The sequence below is a fragment of the Parambassis ranga genome, chromosome 20 (genome assembly GCF_900634625.1).
Source record: "Parambassis ranga chromosome 20, fParRan2.1, whole genome shotgun sequence".
NCBI classification, from domain to species: Eukaryota; Metazoa; Chordata; class Actinopteri; family Ambassidae; genus Parambassis; species Parambassis ranga.
This window is the reverse complement of record NC_041040.1, coordinates 5,507,816-5,530,757: the sequence shown is the minus strand read 5'-3', so window position 1 is coordinate 5,530,757 and position 22,942 is coordinate 5,507,816. Positions and strand designations below refer to the sequence as shown.

The window sequence follows — 22,942 nt, the reverse complement described above, 5'->3', positions numbered from 1 at the left end:
TACTCTAGCTGGAATGACTTTCTCCAGTGTGAACGGGGCCTTAGTCCCCTTTGTCAGTTGATCAGGGGCCATATTCACAAAGATTTTAAGAATCAACAAAGACTCTTAGCACTGAGAATTCCCCTTAGTGGTGAAATTCTAAAAAAATCCTCAGAATGATGACATTTTCGGAGAATTTCGCCTTATAATTAAGACTGAATTATTGTAAGGATCAAGAGTGAGCTTTGCTCCTCTGTCCGGTCTGGTCTCTGCGTTCTTTCTCCTGTTTCCATTTTGTTTGCAGGTAAATCTGCTCCAACCAGCACCTCCATGTAACAGACAGCAGCCACAGACAGGTGATGACAGCTGAGCCAGTCGTCCCACCTTAATATCATACAGGCTAGTTATGCTAATGTAAGCGAACATAGACAAATACTTCTGTAAACATCAGCATAAAAATAAATAACAAAAAATGACATGTGACTGAACAGGAAGTTACATCACTTCCTTCCATAAAGGGAGTTATTTAAAACACTAAAGCTTCAGCCTCATCTTATGTCAGCTTTAGAACTTTATATTTTCCACAACATACCCCTGCAGTAATCAATAGTTTATGATCAATATTTATATTAGCCTACCAAATATTTGCTTTATCCATCATTTGACGCTTGGCTTCTCCTGGTCACCCAGCAGCAGGTACTTTTCTGATAAGATTCCAGTTTTATTCATAAAGAAATAGCACAACACCACATGTTCAGTTCTAAGCTGTGATGTCAGCTGATGTCACAGTCTGTGATGGCACTAGAGGCCATATTGACAGAAGATCCTAGTCAGTACTGTTAATCAGTGAGGTCATCGTCTTGTCCACTTGATCAAAGTCTCTGGTGAGCGATACAAGAAGATCAGTTTGGCATAAAGCTCCTCCTCCAGCTCCAGTTCACCGGTTTCTCTCACCTGAAAGAGAAAGCAGCTAATCAGATCAGCCAAACCACTAACTGCATGTCTGTGGATGCTCTCGTTCATCCAGGCCATAGTCATTTCCAAGAGTTTAAATTCAGGCAACTGGACTCAGTGATTGTTTTGCCACTCCCCTGAGTGAATCCTTAGTTTTCTGCTCATTTTGGTGTATTTGTATGTTTCCTGGTGCATTTTGCCCTGTTTTGGTTATTTCCCGTTTTATTTTCAAAAGTCTCGTGTTTCCTGTGTGCCCTCGTCTGCTTTGACACTCTGCTTTCCACCATTTGTGATGGTGATGATGTGACCTGCCCCGCCCTGATTGTGTTCACCTTGTGTATTAAGTCCCCTTTGTCTTTGTCAGTTGATCAGGTGCCATATTCACAAAGATTTTAAGAATCAACAAAGACTCTTAGCACTACAAGTTCCCCTTAGTGGTGAAATTCTACAGAAATGTTTTAGAATTATGACGTTTTCTGAGAATTTCCCCTTATAATTAAGACTGAATCCTAGTAAGGATAAAATTGATTCACAAAACATCTTAGCCCTTAGGAGATTTTAAGGTGAAAACCTGTTCAGAGTAGAGAGCCTGTTACAGAGTTGTAAGAGTTGCAAGATCGCAGATTCCCGCCAGGAAGCCACTCAGGGGACAAAACAAAATAATCCTTGAGTCTAGTTGCCTCGATTTGAACTCTTGGACTTTACTAATTATGTTAAAGCGAACTCTGTGAATGGAATAACAGCAGAAAGGGCTGAAGTCTACCAGGAAGATGTCGGTGCAAAGTTTGAGGATGCGGTCAACACAGGGTAGCTCCTCAAACATGATGGAATGACTTATCCCGCTGAAAAACTCCCTGACAAACTTCCCAATCACCAGAACAACTGAGGCATAAAGACCCATGATCCTGCAGAACATGGATGGAGAAAAGAACACTTAGTTCTACATTTACTGCTGTACTTGGCACAAACTGTATGCTTTGTCCTCATGTTGCTGCAGTGTAGAAGTGTACCCGTATCCAGCCAGGAAACCCAGACTCGGAGGACTGACTTTATCGCTGAACACAAATAGCTGAAGCCCCGCCTCCCTCTTGTCACTCAGTGAAGTACCACCACCAATAGGAACCAGGCTGGCGGCTGGTTGGTCGACAATCCACCACTCCTGAATATTTGTAGTCTGGTTGGTTGAGCGTTCCAGGGCCAGCAGGATATCCTTATAGTGGTCATCTAATTGGAAGTAAAAGGGAAAGAAGCCATTTGATTGAAGGAGGGCAATGTCATTTTTTGTCTGACTTAGGGGCGCCTCAGAGAACCCAGAAAACAGTACAGTACCTGAGTAAAGCTGCTCGATGGGTTTGGCATTAGAGTCACTGGGAGCTCGAATGAAACATGGAAACACTTCCTGTATCAGCCTGACAGACAGAGAGAAAAGAGCTCATTGAAGACAGCTACCTTCACTGACTGCACTTGGAGACGTGTGTGTGGTCTTTAATACTGATGTATAACCTGGTTTCAGAAAAGCCCAACAAACAGCCTGCTCTGACACATAAACTCACACAGGAAGTGTCCTGGTGCCGTTGAGCAGCTCAATCAGTTCCAGACGAGTCTGATCCTCCAAGTATGTCACATGTTTACCTGATGCAAGCTCCGCCTTTGCTCCCAGACTCAAGTTCCTGTCAGATTAATGATTTATTATTGATCACGTTTGATTGTTACTTCCATTACTACTACCTCTGCGCTATGAGCGGAATATTTGTGAAGCATCCAGTAACAGTACAAACATCAAAAAGTATTGATGGCTGATTATTTTTCAGGGGGACAAGCCTGACCTCTGAATGGTCCAGGACAGGGTCAGGGGGAAATGGTCCAGGTTGAGGACCTGGCTCAGGTAGTGCCTGCTGGGGGGACTGATGGTCCACAGAGAGTTGCTACTGCCCTGCAGCTCTGCCACTGTCACATCTTCATGGCTATATGCCTCCAAAAACTGCAAAGCACTCTGTGAAACACAGTCCACAGGATTATTGCTGGAAACAAACTGTGTATACGGAGTATCATACTGCAGAGAACATACAGGTGTGTAGCTGTAGGAGCTGATGAAGGAGCTGAAGTCTTCTTCAGTCAGATCTCTGAGCTGATTCTGCTGTGCACTCATTGTGAAGATCGGCTGTGAACAAATCAGATCAGATGTTCTACTGCTTTAATAAACAACGTGCCAGTTCCTGCTGTACAAGTACCTGAAAGCCTCCCAGCGTGATGGTCACAGAGACATCGAGTGGCTGGTTGACCACTCCAGCAACTGATTTGATAAGTGACATGAAGAGCAGCGGAAACCAGACGATACAGATCAATAAGAGAACAATCAGACCACCCATCCCGTATTTCACCACCCGCTTCTTCTTCTGCCCGCGCGGCTGTGGGTACCTCTGAATACAAAAATACATAGATATTTATATAAACAGGAATCAGTGCGTTATAAACTTGTAGCCACAGACCAACTGAGACCTTCTCAGACTCCCTCCAGCACTTTAAGACGAAGCAGTGGGCGTAAACATCCTCCACACAGATCCATGAGGACAGAGACAGTGTGGTGTCAGTCCAAACCCAGTCCATCACTGCCCTCAGTTCAGTAAGAAATGGAACCAGGCGGAAACTGCAGAGAGGCAGGGATGTGAGGAGATATTTTTTAATATTTCATGGAGCTAGACTGTTTCTCTGTTCTAGTCTTTGCTAGAACCACAGAGCTACAAGGTTGTGCTAATAGCCCCTGTGCTAAACTAAGCTAAGACTCACCCCTGGAACAGGAACAGGTTGAGGTAATTGTAGCTCTTTGTCAAGAAGTTTCCCAAAACTCGTGTTGGGTAACCAGATCGAATCTGGTATGCTGACAGACCAAAGTAAACACACTTCACAAAGTACCAGAGTTGAGCTACCAGGTTTTGATTGAAACGCCTACAGAGAGACAGAGAAACAAAGAAGCAGGGAGAAAATCACAGACACAGTAGTTTCTGAAAACCAACCCCATTCAGAACTCATCAGAACTTGTGTTAACAAGGCAGATTGTGAATTACCTCTCAGTGACAGTTGGCAGGATGAAGAACATCCAGAAATGGATCCCGAAAACCAAAATCACCTGAAAGACCAACTTCCCCAAAACTGTCTTTCTTAAATACAAAGCCCTGTCTATCACCATGGTGCCTGCAGAGAGACAGACAGGTAAACTGACAGGTCTAACAGACAGAAAGGTGGACAGAAAGACAGGTGGACATACCAAACTGAATCAGGACCATCACCAAGAAAGCTTCAGGCACCTGATCCTCTGAGAGGGATGAGGTGATGTCAGCAGCAGTTGAGTGTTTCTGGAAGTTCATTAGAATAAAACACAAAACTTAATTTCCACAGAGGTAAGTAAAGTCACAGCTCATAGTGAAGACTAAAGGAAACTTTACTCCAAAGGCCCAGAAGCCAAAGACGATGATAATAAAGTCAATGGTGTCAGCAAGAAACATGAGGACGTAAACGTCTGTGACGGCACTGTACTCTGGTTGGACGAGAGCTCTGAAGAACTGACAGACTGGACGGTAAAGAGACATACACCTGACAGAGAGAGAGAGAGAGAGAGAGGGATTATGGGTAACATGGTTCATCAACAAAAATGTTAGCTTCGGGTCAGCTCACCTTCTACTAGAGTATGTCTTGGCTCTGATGGAAAGTTCTCGTAGTTTCTCTAACAGCAAGTCAAACCTGCTGGGCTGCTGACCTCTGGAGCTCACACTGCCTGGAAACAAAGGAGAAGCACTTCACATGTACAAATCACACCCTGATTCTCTGTGCCCACAAAGACCAGCAGGTTGTTGAATCATCAACCACTTCATGAGAACTTTGACTTTTGAGATTCTGAATAAAACTGGATTTAATGCTGCAACATCTTCCTGTACTCACACAGTTTCCCTAACGAACTACCTGTTGGTGCCGTCACCAGGTGTCACTAGTTTTCTGTATTTTGGATATTGATCGTGTAGCTCTGTAAAAGGACGTTAGATCCTACCTGCAGGCGAGCGCAGCTGGCTGGAGTTAGAACGTGTTTGTCTCCTGCCTCGTTGTCGGAGTGTGTTGGCGGGTTCCACTCCATCAATGGTAGTGACACAGTGGGAGGAGATGGCTCCTGCGTCGCTGTGGTGATAGGCAGTGTTGGTCTCCATGTTACCAGTCTGGTCCCACAGTCCGTGGCACTGCAGGGGACGGAGGAAGTGGAGTCAGTCACAGTGGTTCTGTATTGCTCAGTGGGTGCAAATTTCTGTGTTGTTACCTTGAGGATGGCTCTGTGGTAGAACAAAGCAAGTAGCTGCAGCAGGTCATACAGCACATAGGCTTCCTTTTTCTCCACCCCCAGGATGTTTGGAGGGTGGAACGGTTTGGATCGGTCCAACTCCAGCTTCTGATTGAAGGGAAAAAAACCGAACTGGAAGAAATACTTGATAACGATGGTGACCTGAGGACACGAAGAGGGACAAACTGTCAAACCTGTTCATAAAAATTTATATGCAGCTGATAAGAGAAGCAAGTTAGAGCAAACCTCAGTGTAGATAATGGCCGTCATCCAGAAGGTCTTACTGGGTCGAGGGACAGACAGCATTGCCCAGAGAAACACCAGTAGAGGAAGTATGAGCGTCAGACAGCTGGCAGACACCATGTGGTTCAGCACGATGACCAGGTAACACACAGTCTCTGACCTAAGGCAGGTAAACAGAACTGTTTGTGATTTGGTAAACAGTGAGTCTGACTGAATGCTGCTCAGACCTGATTTGAATAACTGCAGTGTTTACGTTGGGAGTTGCACCTGTGCAGGAGAGCTTACCGGGCTGCAAGGATGTTGTAGAGAGCATAGCACAGCTGGAGCAGTTGAGGCTGGTTGGCATAGAAATGGTCTGACGCTTCCAGCTCATCGTCATAAAACGTTCTGAAACACGATTTGAGAGGTGGGATGTCAGTCACATGTAGTGGACACGTGGCGGATCTGTCTCACTCTGGAATCCTCACCTGTTCCTCAGCAGCTCGCTGGCCGTCAGCTCATCTGTCCAGGACGCCAGTGGACATGAGCTGGAGGCTGAGTCAGATGGGAAATTGCTCCTTTCCCCTGGAGTGTGAACTGGAAGCTGCTTCCTGGATCCTGAAACTCCCTGCACAACCCTACCCCTCCTGTCCTCCTCCTGCAGTCCCAGAGTTAGGCTGTAGGAGGGAGGGAGGAGCAGGCAGGTGGGGGAGGCAGGGGAGGAGGTACTGGTGAGGGGGAGAGTCGGCGCAGAAGGAAGGTGTTGCTTTAATTCTGTACCACTGTTCAGAAAAGGGGAGATTAAAACACATCCATTTGTCTGTTCAGTTCCACACACAGTGAACCTGTTCAGTCTGATCAGTCACATGTTTATAGTCAGGATTTGATCAGTTGGTTTATCAGAAGTAAACCCTAGAGTAGATGTTGGTGCAGAACATGCTTGGTTTGAGCAGTAGTAGAAATACCTTCATATTCTAAATATAAGAAAAATCTATGGGCTACATACTGTAGCTCAAACTGTGGTTAAGAGTGATGTCTTTATACTGAAAGGCCTTCATCGACTCTCTGAGCCTCTCTGAGCCTCTCTGAGTGATGGTGTACCATTTGTTGATATGTTTGTCAAAGCAGATGTGAGTTTGTTACAGTGTTTTCTGTTCTGGAGACGGACCTGTGTGTGCCACTGATGCTGTCTTCTTCAGAGGAAGACACCGAGGATGAAGACCATACTCTCTTCATCCTGGACAGTCTAGGTCGAGGTCTTTGGCTCATTTTAGCTGCTTGGCATTCTGGGCAGCTGTCAGCTTCCACTGCTGGATCTCTTTCTGGTAGACAAGGTTCTAGTTTTGTTTCAGCTGTATGATCTCCTAATACTTGGGCTTTTGCCTTAATACTTAATTCTTCTGGATAATGTTCGAAGTCTTCTGGCCCTTGTTCATCTTGTGGATCTGCTGGACAATCTCCTTCTGGTACTGCCGGAGGGTTCTCCTCTGCTGTTTCTCCTCCTTCTTCATGAGTATTGAAGTCCAGACCAGACTCTCTGGAAGTTTTCATCAGCTGCTCCTGGTAGTAAACATTAATTGCATCCCTGCTGGGCTCATAACCCTGAAAACAGAAAAAATGAGATCACTCGTGGCTGATCCTTAATTTCTTCAGTTCAAGCCGTCAGGCTGTTGCAGGGAGCTGCAGTCCAAAGACTCTACCTGCTTGGCCTGTTGTGTCAGCATGCAGCGCTCGATGCGGAGGACGGTGGAGATGTCAATGTGTTCCTGACACAAACCATTAAGCCAGGCAGTCAGGGAGTCCAGCAGAGCTGACAGCAGAACCCAGCAGAACCTCAGAGTGTTGGAGAACCGACGCAGAACCGTATCTGAAGCACACAAAATTCACCCTCATTTTAAGACTTTTTCCAAAGTGTGACGGAGGGTGCGACCTGGTGATGTCCTACCTGGTCCCTCATCCTTCTCCTCCTCCATCTCCTCTGTCACTTCTATGACACCCGTCGCTAAACAAAAGAAGCCAGAGGTTGAATCGACTCCTATTTACTGATATGCCTGGACCTTTTGGAAAATGCTGCGTCCCCTGGACAGATCTGAACATTGATAGACTACAGGAGAAGTTCTGCCCCTCCTCACCTGCTGTCCTTGCCTCCTTCCTGCTCCTGCGTTCAGAAGAGTTCTTTTTCCATAGCTTCTTTTGGTTGTTGCGAGCTCTCATTGCTGTTCTGGAGTCAGTGATCCAGGCGTGGTAGACAAACTAATGCAGACACATAGCACATGTAGAAATGATTCTATATTTTCCTCATACTCACTTTAAATGTACAATTTCTAACATCAGTTTTATATCTGTCCACAGAAAAGGCCTTGTACGGAATAGGATTAGAGCCACTGGACAAGAAAAGAAAACAGATTAATTGTATTATTAGTTCTTCGATTTAATGTCATTTCATTTAATTAATTAACACTGATACCATATTGATATTTTCTGCTGTATTTCTGACTATTTCTGAACAAAGTGAGCTATCATGGAGACTCACCTGGAAGGCTGATTTTTCTGGAAGCTCTTCCTCCTTCTTCTCCTCTTCCTCTCTTTTTTCTTCATCCTCCTCTTCGCTATCTGTCTCAAACAGGTAGTAGTCACCACTCCTCACCACTGAAGACAGACACAGGTTTAGCATTAGACCCACACTTGATCCACACCTGCAGACAGGTGAGAGATGCTGTCAGAGGTCAGGTGACTCACTGGAGGTGTGGTTTACCCAGGGTCTCCACCACTCCTTCTGCCGTGAGCCCTTTTTATTTTCCTGATCTGCAGATGAAAACACTTCTGATCACCCAGAGGTCACCATCATTGTATTCCAGTAGGATGTCACACGTTTGTTTACTGACCCTTGGGATGGACGCTGTCCTGGGTCAAACTCAACATTTTTTCTTTTCCTTTGCGAAACTTCTGCTGTCGAGATTTAATCCTTTCCATCCTAGAAACCAGACAAGACATGGTTCATAAAAAACGTACCAGCTGAAAGTGAGTGTACATTGACTGCTGATGTTTTGATGTGTTTCTGACTGATGGACTCATCTAGACAAGAGAAACTTTGATTGTTAGGTATTTTTATGAGTCTCACAAGCACTCTCTTGGACTGAACTAAAGTGGTCTGGATTGTGGCCCTGTCTTACTGTCTCTTCAGCAAGTCCATAGAGGTCTTCTCCTCCTCCAGTCTGGCTCTGACAGCTTTCACCGTGGATGCCTTGAAGAGCTCTGCCCCCCTTTAACACACGCACACATCACCATCATGAATGGTAAAGTGCAAATGTTGTTGAATGAGTGTTAATAAGTGTGTACCTGGAGGCCAGTAGTTGTGTATTTTGCAGGTCCAAAACCACATACAGAAAGTAGTGGCTCCTGAAGACTCTCCTTTGCAGTAACAAGAAGCAGAAACAGACTCCGTCCCAGATGATTCCAGCCTCATCGCTTGGCAGCTCACACTGTTTACTGCTCTGCTGTTCCGCTGGAAACAAAAGACGTGAGTAAACACCTCCCACACGACAGGACAGGCAGACACACCTCCTTACTGCTCTCTCAGTTTACATACGTTTGGTGTATCCTTTGATGGTGCAGGCCAGACTGAAGAGCTGAATCAGCCAACAGTGATTCAACACCAAGGACTTGATGAAACCACAGGCCATGATCTGATGGACAAAGAGACATGCACCGACAGACAGAGACAGATGGACAGACGGAGACAGTTACCTTCGATAGTTTGGCCTCCACTAAAACTCTGAGGGCTCTGTGAGACACCTTCACTACTCTCTAACCACACCTCACTGACAAAATCAATGTGACTCTTCATCTTCAACAAGGATGAAGATAAAGGTGCATCTTACCGACAGAATATTCTTCATAGTAATGACAAACACATTGTAGCCAATCAGACAGTCCCAGTACAGCAGAATGGATTTAACTGGTTTCAGCAGCAGGTCTCCACCCACCAACAGGAAGTAGAAACAGGCCACCAGGTAACCCATACAGAACACGCTGATCCTGGAACACACAGATGTGACTATCAGGCTCTTCTAGCTCTTTAGGTTAGTGTGGACAAAACCATTTTCTGGGTATTTTTCTTCCATTATTGATCCTCAAAATGTCTTCTCTGACCCAGATTCTGGGGCTTCACCCTGAATCTAAACTTAGATAAATGGCTGCAGAGACCTTGGCCCTGTATCCTTACCTGGTTGTCCCAGTGATGAAGATGATGGTAAGGACAAACCAGAACATGTAGCAAAAGAAGATCACCTTCATCATGTCCAGGTAAGACCTGAAAACACACACAGCAGGGCAGACAGGTGTGTGAGAGAGAAGCAGGTGAGCTGGTAGATAGGACACACAGTGGGCAGAGTTTACCTGCACAGAGTGAAATCAGGGACTGTGCTGAGACAAAGCCGTCTGATTGGGTCACAGATCTGTTCCTCATCTCCATCCAGTTCACTGTTGTCTCCTGCGAGGATCTGAACAGTCGGCTGAAGCTCCTCCTCAAACATCTGCAGCTGCAACGATGTCCCAAGAAGGAGCAGGAAGTCATCTGATACATCCAGGAGCACAAAGATAATGAACACCAGGTACCCATTTAACTCTTAGTTTTATAAACATTCAGATACTTTGATGAGTGTTCAAAATTCAAAACTAGTGGTCTCTTTAAACGTCTGTGGAAACCTCTTTTTGTGATTTGGGTTTGAAAACTAATAATCAATGAAAGTTATAAATAAAAGTAAAATAAAAAGTCAGGGCAATCTTGTGCTAGCTCACATCACGTCCCTGACAGAGAATCATATTTACATTTAATCTTTTTTATCTTCGTTACTCATCCTGTTTCTGGGAATAATTTAACACGATGATGTTGATTATGATGATGATGAGGGACTTACAAAGGAGGAAGAGTGAGTTTGGTGGTGTCAGGTAATCAGGCAAAAAGAGCCACTTCACCACATTGGAGTCCATGTTAGAGGACGGGGGTCTCCAGGGATAATCTGAAAAACAACATATTTACTGAGTGTTCAGTTTTAACCCTCAAAGTCTTAATGTTAATGTTAGCCTAGCCGAGCTTAGCTTTAAGGGTAGAGTTAACTGTTAAGATTCATCAAAGAAAAAGAATCTCTGAACACTGAGACAGGACTACATTAAACCTGCTGCCTGGAAGTGAGTCTATACCTTTACATGTAGCAGGAGGGAAGCCAATGCACAGCAGGTACTGGAAGCACAGCAGCCCAGACACAAAGTAACAGTACTTTGGCCACACTGAGGCAATGCGCTTTCTGCTGCGTTGTGATAGGACAGTGATGAGGCCGAAGGCATGGGCGACAGCGAACAGATCCATCCTCTGACCAATGACATTTACAGCCAACAGGAAGCAGGTCTGAGAAAAAGACGACAGACGGGTATGGATGGATGTTTTTAAACATGACAAGATGTGAATGTGTGTTTGTGTGTTACCTCAAGTCCAAACTTATAGAAGAAGTAGTTCAGTAAGTATTTAATGCAGCTCAGCACACTGCTGTCCAGGTGGCGTCTGGTGATGTCATGAAAGAGTGTCTTGGTGGGGGGCATGACCTTGTTATGGCGGAGGCGGTAGAGTTGCTGATGTCGGTATATAGTCACCTCAAAGGCTAACAGTGCTAGCATCATCAAGTTGTACTGTGGAGACAGGTTGGCAGAGACATGAGTCATCACGGCATCATTCATTCCTGATAATGTACTGAGCACATGCTCACATCACACCCCGTCCTAGTTCAAAACACTGCTGGTGATTGGTGAACAACAAACTAAACCCCACACTTTATTTGGCCAGTGCCCAGTATGTGCCCCAGGTGCTCCAGATGCTGGGCTCCCTCCTTACTCTGGCCCAGGAGACAGCAGACTCCCTTTAAAACCAGTCTGCCCAGGGAGACTCTACCATAGGCTGTCAACAACCGAGCTCTACCAACAGTATTCCAAGTTAATGTGGTGATCCTTAAAAGACATTTGAGATTATTACAACTGTTGTTTTCATTGCTCCTCACCCTTAAGTAGTCAAGCAGTTTTCCATCTGTCTTGCGAAGCCCCACCCACTGGGCGGGATCAACTGGACCAGAGTACAAAATAGAGCGTGATAGGTCAATGCTGGAGTTACCTGGCTACAGACAGACAGACAGGTCAGAAACAGGCAGATTACTGAAATAAAGACAAGGTGGAAAGATGTTGTTGCCATCGTTACCATAGTGCAGTTGTTGGAGTATGAAACAGGCTGAATCATGCTGAGTTGGTACAACATCTTACAGACAGTCACCACACAGGCCCAGACTGTACAAACTCCTGATAGCAGGGGACGCCATGTCCTGCAGGGCAGTGCCACGCCCACACAGAGGACGAACAGCAGGTTAAACAGACACACCTGCAGAATGGGTTCCAGGTTACTGCTTGACAGACAGGTTACAGTCAGTTAGACAGGTTACAGTCAGTTAGACAGGTTACACTCAGACAGACAGGTTACAGTCAGTCAGACAGGTTACAGTCGGATAAACAGGTTACAGTCAGTCAGTCAGTTTACAGTCAGTCAGACAGGTTACAGTCGGATAGACAGGTTACAATCAGTCAGTCCGACAGGTTACAGTCAGTCAGACAGGTTACAGTCGGATAAACAGGTTACAGTCAGTCAGTCAGTTTACAGTCAGTCAGACAGGTTACAGTCGGATAGACAGGTTACAATCAGTCAGTCCGACAGGTTACAGTCAGTCAGACAGGTTACAGTCAGACAGGTTACAGTCAGACAGGTTGCAGTCAGTCCGACAGGTTACAGTCAGTCAGACAGGTTGCAGTCAGTCCGACAGGTTACAGTCAGTCAGACAGGTTACAGTCAGACAGGTTGCAGTCAGTCAGACAGGTTACAGTCAGTCAGACAGGTTGCAGTCAGTCAGACAGGTTACAGCCAGACAGGTTACAGTCAGTCAGACAGGTTACAGCCAGTCAGACAAGTTATGGTCAGTCAGACGGGTTATAGTAAGTCAGTCAGACAGGTTACAGTCAGACAGGTTACAGTCAGTCAGACAGGTTATAGTCAGACAGATTACAGCCAGTCAGACAGGTTACAGTCAGTCAGACAGGTTACAGTCCATCAGTCAGACAGGTTACAGTCCATCAGTCAGACAGGTTACAGTCAGTCAGACAGGTTACAATCAGTCAGACAGGTTACAGTCAGTCAGAAATGTTACAGTCAGTCAGTCAGGTTACAGTCAGTCAGACAGGTTACAGTCAGTCAGACAGGTTACAGTCAGTCAGTCAGGTTACAGTCAGTCAGACAGGTTACAGTCAGTCAGACAGGTTACAGTCACACAGACTCTGACCTCCTTTACAGACACCCAAATGATGTAGGAGGAGACAATCTTAACAATGTGCAGTTCCAGAAGCCACCATAGTAGGCGCTGCAGGCGTTGCATGGAGAGGAGGAGCCGCAGGAACAACACAGAGAGACGATCCACCACCAACCTCCAAGAGACCAGCCCTGAAGAGCAGAAACCAGGAGTTTACTTCTGGTTCAAAATCCAACTCATCAGGGATGTGAATGCAGCGTGGTTACCCGTGAGGTGGTCAGATAGGGTTTCCCGGTCAAACATACAGGAGTAGTCCTCTTCCTGTTCTTCTTCCCCCTTAATCCACGCCTCCTTCCTCTCCTCTTTCTCCTTCTGTGCTCCACCCGTTTCCTCCTCCAGGAGCTTCTGAGGAGCTCCACCCACTGACAGGTCAACTAGGCTGCCATCAGAGTGGACCAACCTACAGAGACACGTTGACTGAGTTACTCCTCAGTCACCTGTCCTTCCTACCATGATAAAGTGTGTGTGGCTTAGACACATTACAGCAGAACTCTGCAGAGACAACCAGCCAACTTCAGCAGCTCCCAAGTACGGTGGCTGGGTGGTTGTCTGAGGAAAAACTACCCCTTAACAAAGGCCTGATATTCAACACAGTACGTTACCTGGTGATGGTACTGTTATGTGTATCCACCACAGTCTTCAGGTCAGTGAGCTCCAGAAAAGGCTCATGGAAATAGTGCAGATGAACAATGCACACCTGTGGGACAAACCCTCTGTTACCACAACAACCAAGAACAACATTCACTGTGACCCTGTGTGATCATGACTGTACGGTACCAGCAGGAAGGCAGCAGGAATAAAGATCCTGGTGAAAAGGACCGGAACAGAGAACTTCTCCAGACCAACATCCTCCAACCTGGACAAACACACACACAGGTATGAGAGACAAACATGTGTCACAGTTGTGTACAGGTGTGTTAATCTGTGTATGCACCTGTGTGTGCTGAGGCCAGTGTAGTAGCTCCAGGTGTTGGGGGATGAGGGAAACTGAAAGGTGTAGACCAGAATCAGGACCAGCATCGAATAAACCACCACTGCTACCCAGAAACCCCGGAGCAAGGCACGCCACCGCTCATAGTTCAACTACAGACACAGACAGGAGCAGAGACAGGTACAGTCAGCAGTAGTTCCCTAATGGAACCTTCGGAGAGGATTGATAACGTATTTATCCCTAAAACAGCAGTACTTGCAGTAGTACCTGGTACAGGGCCACACAGCACAGGAACATGACCATGTAGATGACTTTGTAAAGGACAATTTTCCCCTCAAAGCTAACAAAGAAGAACATTGTTCCGCAGACGTAGATCCAGTATTTGACAAACATTCTGGTAACCACGGCAACAAGGGTCTCCATCTGAACTCCTCCTCCAAGGAGCAACGCCTCATCATATAAAACCCCCCCTTTGTTCTTGATCCCCTGAAGATTCTGATCCCCTACAGGAGACAGACAGACAGACAGACAGACAGGTGATCAGACAGACAGAGGACAAATAGATAGACAGGTGTTGGGACTGACAGACCTCCATTATGGACAGTGATAGTAGAAAGCTGCATGTCTGTCTGTCTTTCTTTCTGCCTGTCTCTCTTCTCAGTCAGCGACTGGCGCAGCAGCAACCAGAAGGTCAACAGACACAACAACTGCAACAGAAACAAGAACAACCAATCAACCCAACTCCTATCAGTCAATCAAATAAATATGATGCCATATAAATAAACAACTTGTTGCACTATTATCAGTAGTATCAGGACCTTAGAGCCGAGCTCCCTGCAGGGGTCTTCTTTTCTTGGGAACAGTCCAGGGACTTCCTGTACCGATGGAAAACTGTAGACATACTGCAAGATGACTAGCAGGTTGCCGTAGGCGACCAGCCAGGATGATGACATCAGTGTGTACCGGCGACGTTCTCGCATCATCCACAGGACACATGACCACAGCAGCAGGACGCATGTGAGCCAAGAGACGTAGGTGATGGACCAGGCCATCATGGCAATCAGAGCGCAGATGTAGCTCTGTTTAAGAAGGAAGCTAAAGGCCATGGAGGCTGCGCCGAGTCCGCCTTCCTCATCCTCCCTCACATCCTCCTCCTCCTCCTCCCATCCATCTCCTTCAAAAACACATGTCTCCATTGTGTCTGCAGTAGAGGAAGGCACCAAAACCAGGTTCACTAAACATGCTGATCACTGGTTTTTTTATCTCAAAAACCACACACTCACCTGATTGGCTAAGAGAATAATGAGGAGTGGAGGAAATATCCAATCCCAGGGCAGTGCTCTGGGTGGCTGGAGTAAAAGAGTCAGAGGGGTCATTGGACAATGACCCCTGTACCTGACAGAGAGGTGACATAATGGAACACATCCATAAAGTAATATTACAAATTATAACAGATGTGTCTGCAGGGCATGCAACTGTGTGTGTGTGTACATCTCTGCATTCATGAGCTCTCCTCCACAGTTCTCTCCTCCTCTCTGCTGTGATGTCACTGGTGACCTCATCACTCAGGATGCTGGTGGCAGTGATTTCATAACTCCCACTAGCTGCTGACTCTGCCCTCGCTGCATCTCCCCCTCCGTCGACCAGCTAAATACAGGACACCTGTCAGCCGACAGAGGCTAAGCAACAGTGACCCATCTAACAGGTACGATGACATCATCCTCACCTGGTTTCTCCACAGACAAGCTACGGTGTGGTAAAGCACCAGCAGCATCAAAGGACTGCAGAAGTGAAACCAGCTGAGGTCAGAGTTCACCTGCAACTTCCAGGGAGTGTCGCAGGCCGATGAGACCACAGACACCAGGCCCATCACTCTGCACAGGAATCAATAATCACACACGACATGTCATGGGGTGTGGAAAGACGTGTGGCTCAAGAGTTTGTTGGAGATGCTTGAAGACTTTTCACTGCTCCTCCTGTGGGTGATGACCTCAGCTGGTGGATCTGTGTGAAACCCACAAGACCTAAGTTGTTAATGGTCCAGAACTTACCTGAATGTGTTGTTCTAACTGTAGCTCTAGGTTCGGATCTGGCTAATGACTAGTTATAGACTGCTGGAAGACCATGGAGCTGCACCCATTGTTTTGAATGGAATTGTTTGGGGAGAAGGTTCCTGGGCACAGATGTAAACACTGCACTGAATGAGGTACAAAGGTGGACTCTATGGTCACCTCCTCACTTTTTAGTTGGTTGTGCAGGGATAAAATAAGCAAAATATGCTAATGTGCAGTTCGGTGAAGTGTTATCAGTGTTTAAGGTGCATTGTTTATGCATTATTGTCAGAGGTAGGATGTTTAGAGTGTTTACAGATTGTACATGCAAAAACAATTATGTGCAATTTTTGCATTGTGGCAATGATGTTTACATGATAAATGTTCAGTCAGTGTTCAGCAGCCTGATGGCCTGCGGATAGAAACTGTTTTTTAGTCTTGTTGTTCTTGCTTTCACGCTCCTGAAGCGTCTGCCTGACGGCAGGAGTGTGAACAGTGTGTGCTGTGGTGAGTGCGGTCTTTGATGATGTAGTGTGAGTTAACAGCTCCCTGGGAAGTTTTACCTTAAGTTACACCTGTTCCACGAAATCAATGGGTCGTTAATCAGTTTTGCCACCCCCACGCTAGTCATGCGAGTTTCACAGAGATCCACCCACTGAGGTCCTCCACCATATATACGCCTGTATTCTCCACAAGGAATTCTAACAAGTCCAACTGCTTCAAACTCTTAGATGAACTGAGAGTTAGCTGTGGTACCTGGTGGTGTTCCAGCTGGGAGGCCACGCCTCCTGCAGCGATGGAAGCTGGTAGCAGTAGAGAAGCAGGAAGTGAGCGGCGGAGTAGAACATTGACATAACTGACACACATCTGAAGAGGAGGGGTGGGACCTGCCCTGACCACGCCCACCAGGTACACAACACCTGGAAACAGAGCAAGTAGAAAAAGGAGGAGAGGGAGGGGAACATGATACCTGGAGTAGGAGGAGGGGGGACACAATGCACTGGTCAGCGGTGTTTACCTGTTAACTGTTACTGTACTGACAGACTGTTTACCTGTGAGTCCCAACAGAACCGTCAGCAGGACCTTTCCTCCAGTCTCCATCATGCTTCCCACCATCTGCCTGGTTTTACAGACCAGCAACTCCAACTCCACCACAAGCCTGTTTCTGCTTCCTCCCACCTCCTCATCCTCCTCCTGCTTCTCCTCCTGTCCGACTGAAGGGGCTTCCTCAAAGACAAGCTCCTCCTGCTGCACCTCCTCTTCTGGCTCCTCCTGAGTGACAAACAGTTTGGTTTTACTGCCCCCTCCTTAGAGAGGCAAATATTGATGAGGAAGAGGGCGGGTCAGTGCTGCCGTCTGCTGGTCTGGTTTCAGGTTAACTAACAGACTCTGACAGGAACTGCAATCTAATCAATATACATTGTGTGTGTGTGTGTGTGTGTGTCATTTATGTCCTGCAGTCATGTAATGAGGTTACTGTTAATAAATAGCTTACAGAGTTACACACTAATAGACAAGAAACCTCGTTAAGAAATAAGAGGAGACGCCCTAACATGGTTACACCTGCTTCATTAGTGTGTATTTGTGTGTGTGTGTGTCTGTATTACCTGTGTGTGTGTGACAGTGTTCAGCCTCACAATCAGCTTCCAGGTCAGCAGCCCTCCAACCAGAACGCCAACATCTGGGAACACCTGTCTCAGTGCCGAGCCCGCATCACTTCCTGTCAGGCTGACAGACAGTTTGAACTTCATCAGAGTTTGAACGACACACACACAAACACATGCACACACCAGACACACACACACACACATGCACACACCAGACACACACACACACACACACAGAGTGAATCAGACTTTATGTCATACTGGTTGCTTCAAAATGGTCTGTGAAGAGATTTCGGTCCCAACAACAGGGTAACCCACAGTTAACAGACACACATGTTTGTGAGGTTGTCACAGTTCAGACTGCTCCACATCCACACAGGTCTTATTTTGGTCATCTTTGTACTTCCTGTTTGTTAAAACAACATTTGTGGCTGGAAGCAGCAGCAGAAGTAAAGAAATGGTCTAAATACACAGACGGTGACAAAGAGTGAAGCTTCTGAAAACACACTTTTCTCCAAACATTCAGAATATATATATTATTAGTACCAAGATAATTTTCACTTTGTGTGTGTGTAAAAGACAGGAAGTCTCAGTGGGTGACAACTATTTAATGGTCTCTGTTTCTCCTACAGAAAATACCTGGATACATCCACATGACGAGGTGTAAAGGATGCCAAAAGAATGAGAGTGGCTGGATATTAGTATGTTACAGGTGTCATCTCATCAAAGTAAAGCATCCTGTGCTGCAGTGTGAATGTTGGCACCACTCAGTCTGTGCCTTTAAAACACCACAGAAGAAGACTTGTCCAAATATTATAGAACCAATGAAGAAACAAAACAAACAGAACTCTCACCTCACCAGGCCCAGCTGACCCAGGGCGCTCTGCCACACAGTACCTGCAGACAGACAGACAGACAGACAGGTCATACACAGACAGACAGGTTATACACATACTGACAAGTTATACACAGACAGACAGGCAGGTCATACACACAGACAGACAGGTCATACACAGACAGACAGACAGGTCATACACACAGACAGACAGGTCATACACACAGACAGACAGGTCATACACACAGACAGACAGACAGACAGGTCATACACAGACAGACAGGTCATACACAGACAGACAGACAGGTCATACACAGACAGACAGACAGGTCATACACACAGACAGACAGGTCATACACAGACAGACAGACAGGTCATACACACAGACAGACAGGTCATACACAGACAGACAGACAGGTCATACACACACAGACAAGTTATACACAGACAGACAGGTAATACACAGACAGACAGACAGACAGGTTATACACAGACAGGCAGACAGACATACTGACAAGTTATACACAGACAGACAGACAGGTTATACACAGACAGGCAAACAGACATACTGACAGGTTATACACAGACAGACAGACAGGTTATACACAGACAGACAGACAGGTGAGCAGGTGTATCTTACAGTTGTGGCCGGGCTGCAGTGCTGCGATGGTCACTTGGAAGAAACACTGCAGCAACAGAAAGAAGAAGCTGAAGACGCACGCAGCGATCACGCAGCGACTCGTTTTACCTACGACACAGAGCAGAGACAACCAATCAACAGTCCACATGACAGCTGACATGAAGTCATTACACAGTCAGACAGTCACACACTGAACAGGTGATGTCAGAGACCCTGGCAGCTCGCTGCAGGAAGCTGCAGCTCTTTGAGAAGTTAATTACCCTCAATGAACATCTGCCTGTAGGAGGGAACTGTCAATATGTGACACAGCCATTACACAACATACAACCATCTCACAACCAACACACAACATCTACAGCAAGCAGGTCCACTGTGAGCAGAACTCAGAGCTCCCGGCTACACCCTCTCACAACGTTTGTATGCTATACATCTTCAGATCTGATGGCCACTGGAGCCACCTGATAAACACAACTATTTATACACATATCCGCAGTGATTGTTAAGTTTCCTCTAAATTCAGAGAAACTTCAGCCACACAGGAAGTGATGTCACACACTAAAGGTGACCGCTCTGTTCTGTCTGTTTCCTCAGGAAGATCCCTCAGGCGGCGGAGTTCCTGTCATCACGTGAGACCATCTCTCTCTCTCTCTCTCTGTGTGTGTGTGGGTCTGATCTGCTTCCTGATGACCTCACTGTCAGTCAGTCTGCAGCATTATCACTACATGTTATTACCATGATGTCAGCCATGGAGCGTGTCAGCTTGTCAGCTCCTTGCGATGTCGGTGAATATGAGCAGACATTCAGCATCGAGTCTTTTCATACTGCTTAATTTAAAATATCAATCAAAAATAAGAAACCTGAGACTTCAGTTATTGAGCAGATGTACAGCTCAGTGCTCCACATGAGCCTGCTCTACATGTTTTTCCTTCTATCTCCTTCGTTACTCAAACTGTTGCTCTGTGATCAACTGGAATCATCTGTTGCCCACTTAACAACAGGAAGTGTCAAAAAACCACACTGATCAGTACGGGTACCTGTGTTGGAGGAGGGCTCGGGCAGCAGCGGCAGCAACAGCAACAGGATGACGTAGACCAGAGAGAATCCATTATATCTCAGTGCACACGCTGTAAAAACAGTCATCAATACATAACCAATCAGTTATTAATCAATAATCCATGTATTAATACACAAGCATGTTTGATTATTACTGAGCTTAATATTTGTGTCTGTGTGAGTAAGGGGGTGAAGGGGGAAGAGTGCCCCCCTGTTTATCTTCCACCCCCCTCCGCCCCACCCCAACACACACACACACACAAACACACACACACACAAACACACAGAGCCAGATGTTGTTACCTGAGAATGTCAAACCAACATGTGTGTGTGTGTGTGTGGTTAGCAGTGTGTGCACACACCTCCCCCTCCCTTAGGAATGTGAGGCTGTTTAAAAGGGAAATTACAACCTAAAAGTCTGATTCATGGAGCACACACACACACACACACACATACATACACACACGTGTGTATGTATCTTATGACACATATGATGACATCAGCAGATCAATGCTGTGTTCACTGCTCAGGATTATTTATATTGACCAAGCTGGTTGTCGCTGTTGACAAACCAACTGTTTTTCATCTTAGAGACACTGTGCACAGTCTAAACAGGAAGCAGCAACACTTCTGATGATGACGTCACAGCATCTGCTCTACTCAAACAACCAATCAGGCTGCTGAGACAGAACAGGTCTGTCACTCAGTGGGGATTATTAAATAAGTTGCTCTGCTGCCAGTCAGTGAGACAGAAAGCTTCACAGTTGACTGTGCTCTGTGTGTGTGTGTGTGTGTGTGTGTCTGTGTTTTGTCAGTGAAAACATTGATTGAAATCTATCGATGAGATGTAAATGTAACATGCGCTCGGGCTTTTATTCTGAAACACACCGCGCTCTTCGCTCAGACGCTGTAATTAAGGCGTCTGAGCGTCAGTCCAGCATCAGCTGTTATTGAAGACAGACACGGACTTCTTCTTTGCCGGATGTTTGACTTTGACTTTTTGAGGACTCATTCCAGCCTCAGATCAACAGAACCTGAGGACCTGGATCAGCTGCTGCTGAGGTTTATGAATCAATCAATCAATCAATCAATCAATCAATCAATCAATCAATCAATCAGCTTCTTGTCCTGACCAGGACCAACTCTGTCGTTTCCCTCTCCATGTGGAGGTTTGTGAACAAACAGGCGGCATGTGGTTCTAATGTGAGCTCGGTCCAGCACACGGTCCAATACACGAAGGCAGACTCTAACCTACCTGCAGTCAAACTGAGGGGTAGCAGGACCCGGAGAACCAGACCCACAGCCAGCTCTGAGGACATCCTGAATCCAGTCTGAATCCCAATCAAAGTCCGGTCCCGGTTCTGGTTCCGTTCTCAGCAGCAGCAAACTGTCGGCGCTTACCCGAGGAGCCGCGGGTCAGGCTGGGGGTGTCGGCACACCCCGGTGACATCCTCCGTCCTCCGGGACAGAGGGAGACAGAGACAGTCTGTCCCTCTGAAGTGATTTTCCCCTTTTAGTATAAACAGAAAACCCAGAAAGAACGGAGCCGTCTAACTGTCGAACTTTCTCTCCGCACACTTTCTACTTTCCTTCTTTTTCTTCTTCTTCTCCTGCTCAGACGGAGGAACCTGAACTTTTCTTTTCTTCTCTCCTCCTCAGCTCTCTCAGCTGAAAAACACACCGACGCTCAGAAACACGCAGAGACTGACCCGGGATCAGCTGCATTGGACCAATAGGAGCAGCTCATTTAGCTCACAGACCCCGCCCATTGTCTGACGGACGGATGGGTCGTTCAATCACAGCCTAGGAAGTGGAGGGAGGGAGACCACAAACTTCACTGGGGCCACTGTGATGAGGATCCAGTGGTGGAGTAACTACAACCAATATACTGCAATAACTAATCAGTCAGTCAATAATAATTCATAAATTAAATAAAGATTATTATTCAGTTAACTTTTATTGTTATAGAGGGAGTGTGGGGGCGGCTCAGTGGATCATGTTTGTGTCCCCCAGCAGTGAACTTTAGTAGATACTTAGTAGATACTTTAGTAATCCCAGAGGGAAATTGTTAAAGGCTGCTTCCAAGCAGTGTCATACAATGACTAGCAAGGTGCACTACACAGGCACAGGTGAAGTGTCTTGCCCAAGGACACACAACAATGACTTAGGGAGGTATAGCAGGGTTGTCCAATAAGAGTTGGGATTGGTGGTTCAATCCCAACTCTTATTGGACAACCCTGCTATACCACTGAGCCACTGCTGCCCCAATCAGGGGAGAGTGCGAACGCAGTCCCCCACTACCAGAAATTATGCAGTCGAGATTCCCACATTTGGGGAATTTGCAGGGGTCAGCACAACCTAGAGTGCAATGGCTGAGCCTCGCCCTGGGTGAACCACCTTCTTGATCATGGTATCTCCCCTGCCAGGTAAGTATACATCAAAAGTATAACATCATAGCTAGGATGAATGTCCTACTCTACATGTGGATGTAGTCGTACCTACAGAGTGCCTGTGCGTCTGCTTATTGGCCCTACATATTGTGGTCTGGACCAGCTGTAGACACAAAGGTCTTCATTTTAGGTGGAGGGTCTTAAACCTGGAAGCTGCTTCCACAGCTGAGCTGACTGACAGCTAAAGGCTCATCCTCCCATTCTACTGTGATGAATCCTAGAAACTACAAGTAAAGCTGCACTCTGAGATCTGACTGTTCTGTTAGGAACATACGGTTCTATCAGGTCCTGCAGAGATCATGGAGCTAGTCCATGAAGAGCCTTGTAGGTAAGGAGAAGGATCTTGAAGTGTATTCTTGAGCCCACTGGGAGCCAGTGAAGAGAAGCTAGAACAGCAGAGATATGATCCCTTTGGCTGCTTCCTGTCAGAACTCTAGCTGCTGCTTCTGGATCAGCTGCAGCTGTTCATGCAGTAAAGTGGACATCCTGACAATAGTGA

The 22,942-nt window shown here is 46.4% G+C and overlaps 1 protein-coding gene and 1 non-coding gene across 2 annotated transcripts; both read right to left on the bottom strand.

The window, feature by feature from the left end:
• Positions 1-48: 48 nt before the first annotated feature.
• Positions 49-21,666, bottom strand: LOC114453385 (piezo-type mechanosensitive ion channel component 2-like). The gene is made up of 54 exons (XM_028433255.1): positions 21,249-21,666; positions 19,975-20,064; positions 18,941-19,048; positions 18,320-18,362; positions 17,466-17,586; positions 16,911-17,130; positions 16,615-16,828; positions 15,534-15,681; positions 15,299-15,454; positions 15,091-15,202; positions 14,626-15,008; positions 14,397-14,514; positions 14,075-14,310; positions 13,811-13,959; positions 13,654-13,732; positions 13,479-13,573; positions 13,083-13,276; positions 12,850-13,007; positions 11,724-11,900; positions 11,530-11,643; positions 10,964-11,164; positions 10,682-10,886; positions 10,399-10,500; positions 9,878-10,055; positions 9,705-9,791; positions 9,361-9,517; positions 9,069-9,165; positions 8,819-8,984; positions 8,653-8,742; positions 8,365-8,453; positions 8,219-8,284; positions 8,013-8,128; positions 7,612-7,732; positions 7,425-7,481; positions 7,180-7,346; positions 6,648-7,081; positions 5,968-6,261; positions 5,786-5,887; positions 5,504-5,660; positions 5,237-5,419; positions 4,976-5,159; positions 4,606-4,705; positions 4,377-4,524; positions 4,199-4,286; positions 3,999-4,125; positions 3,721-3,879; positions 3,433-3,580; positions 3,165-3,353; positions 2,760-3,094; positions 2,487-2,603; positions 2,263-2,342; positions 1,944-2,157; positions 1,697-1,838; positions 49-933 (listed from the first exon to the last, which is right to left on the bottom strand). Exons 1-54 carry the CDS (start codon positions 21,310-21,312, stop codon positions 832-834), a joined length of 8,181 nt encoding a protein of 2,726 aa, XP_028289056.1. The 5' UTR covers positions 21,313-21,666; the 3' UTR covers positions 49-831.
• Positions 21,667-22,262: 596 nt separating this feature from the next.
• On the bottom strand, positions 22,263-22,427 carry LOC114453652 (U1 spliceosomal RNA). Its single transcript, XR_003672468.1, has one exon. It is a non-coding gene; the product is annotated as a U1 spliceosomal RNA (small nuclear RNA).
• Positions 22,428-22,942: the final 515 nt, after the last annotated feature.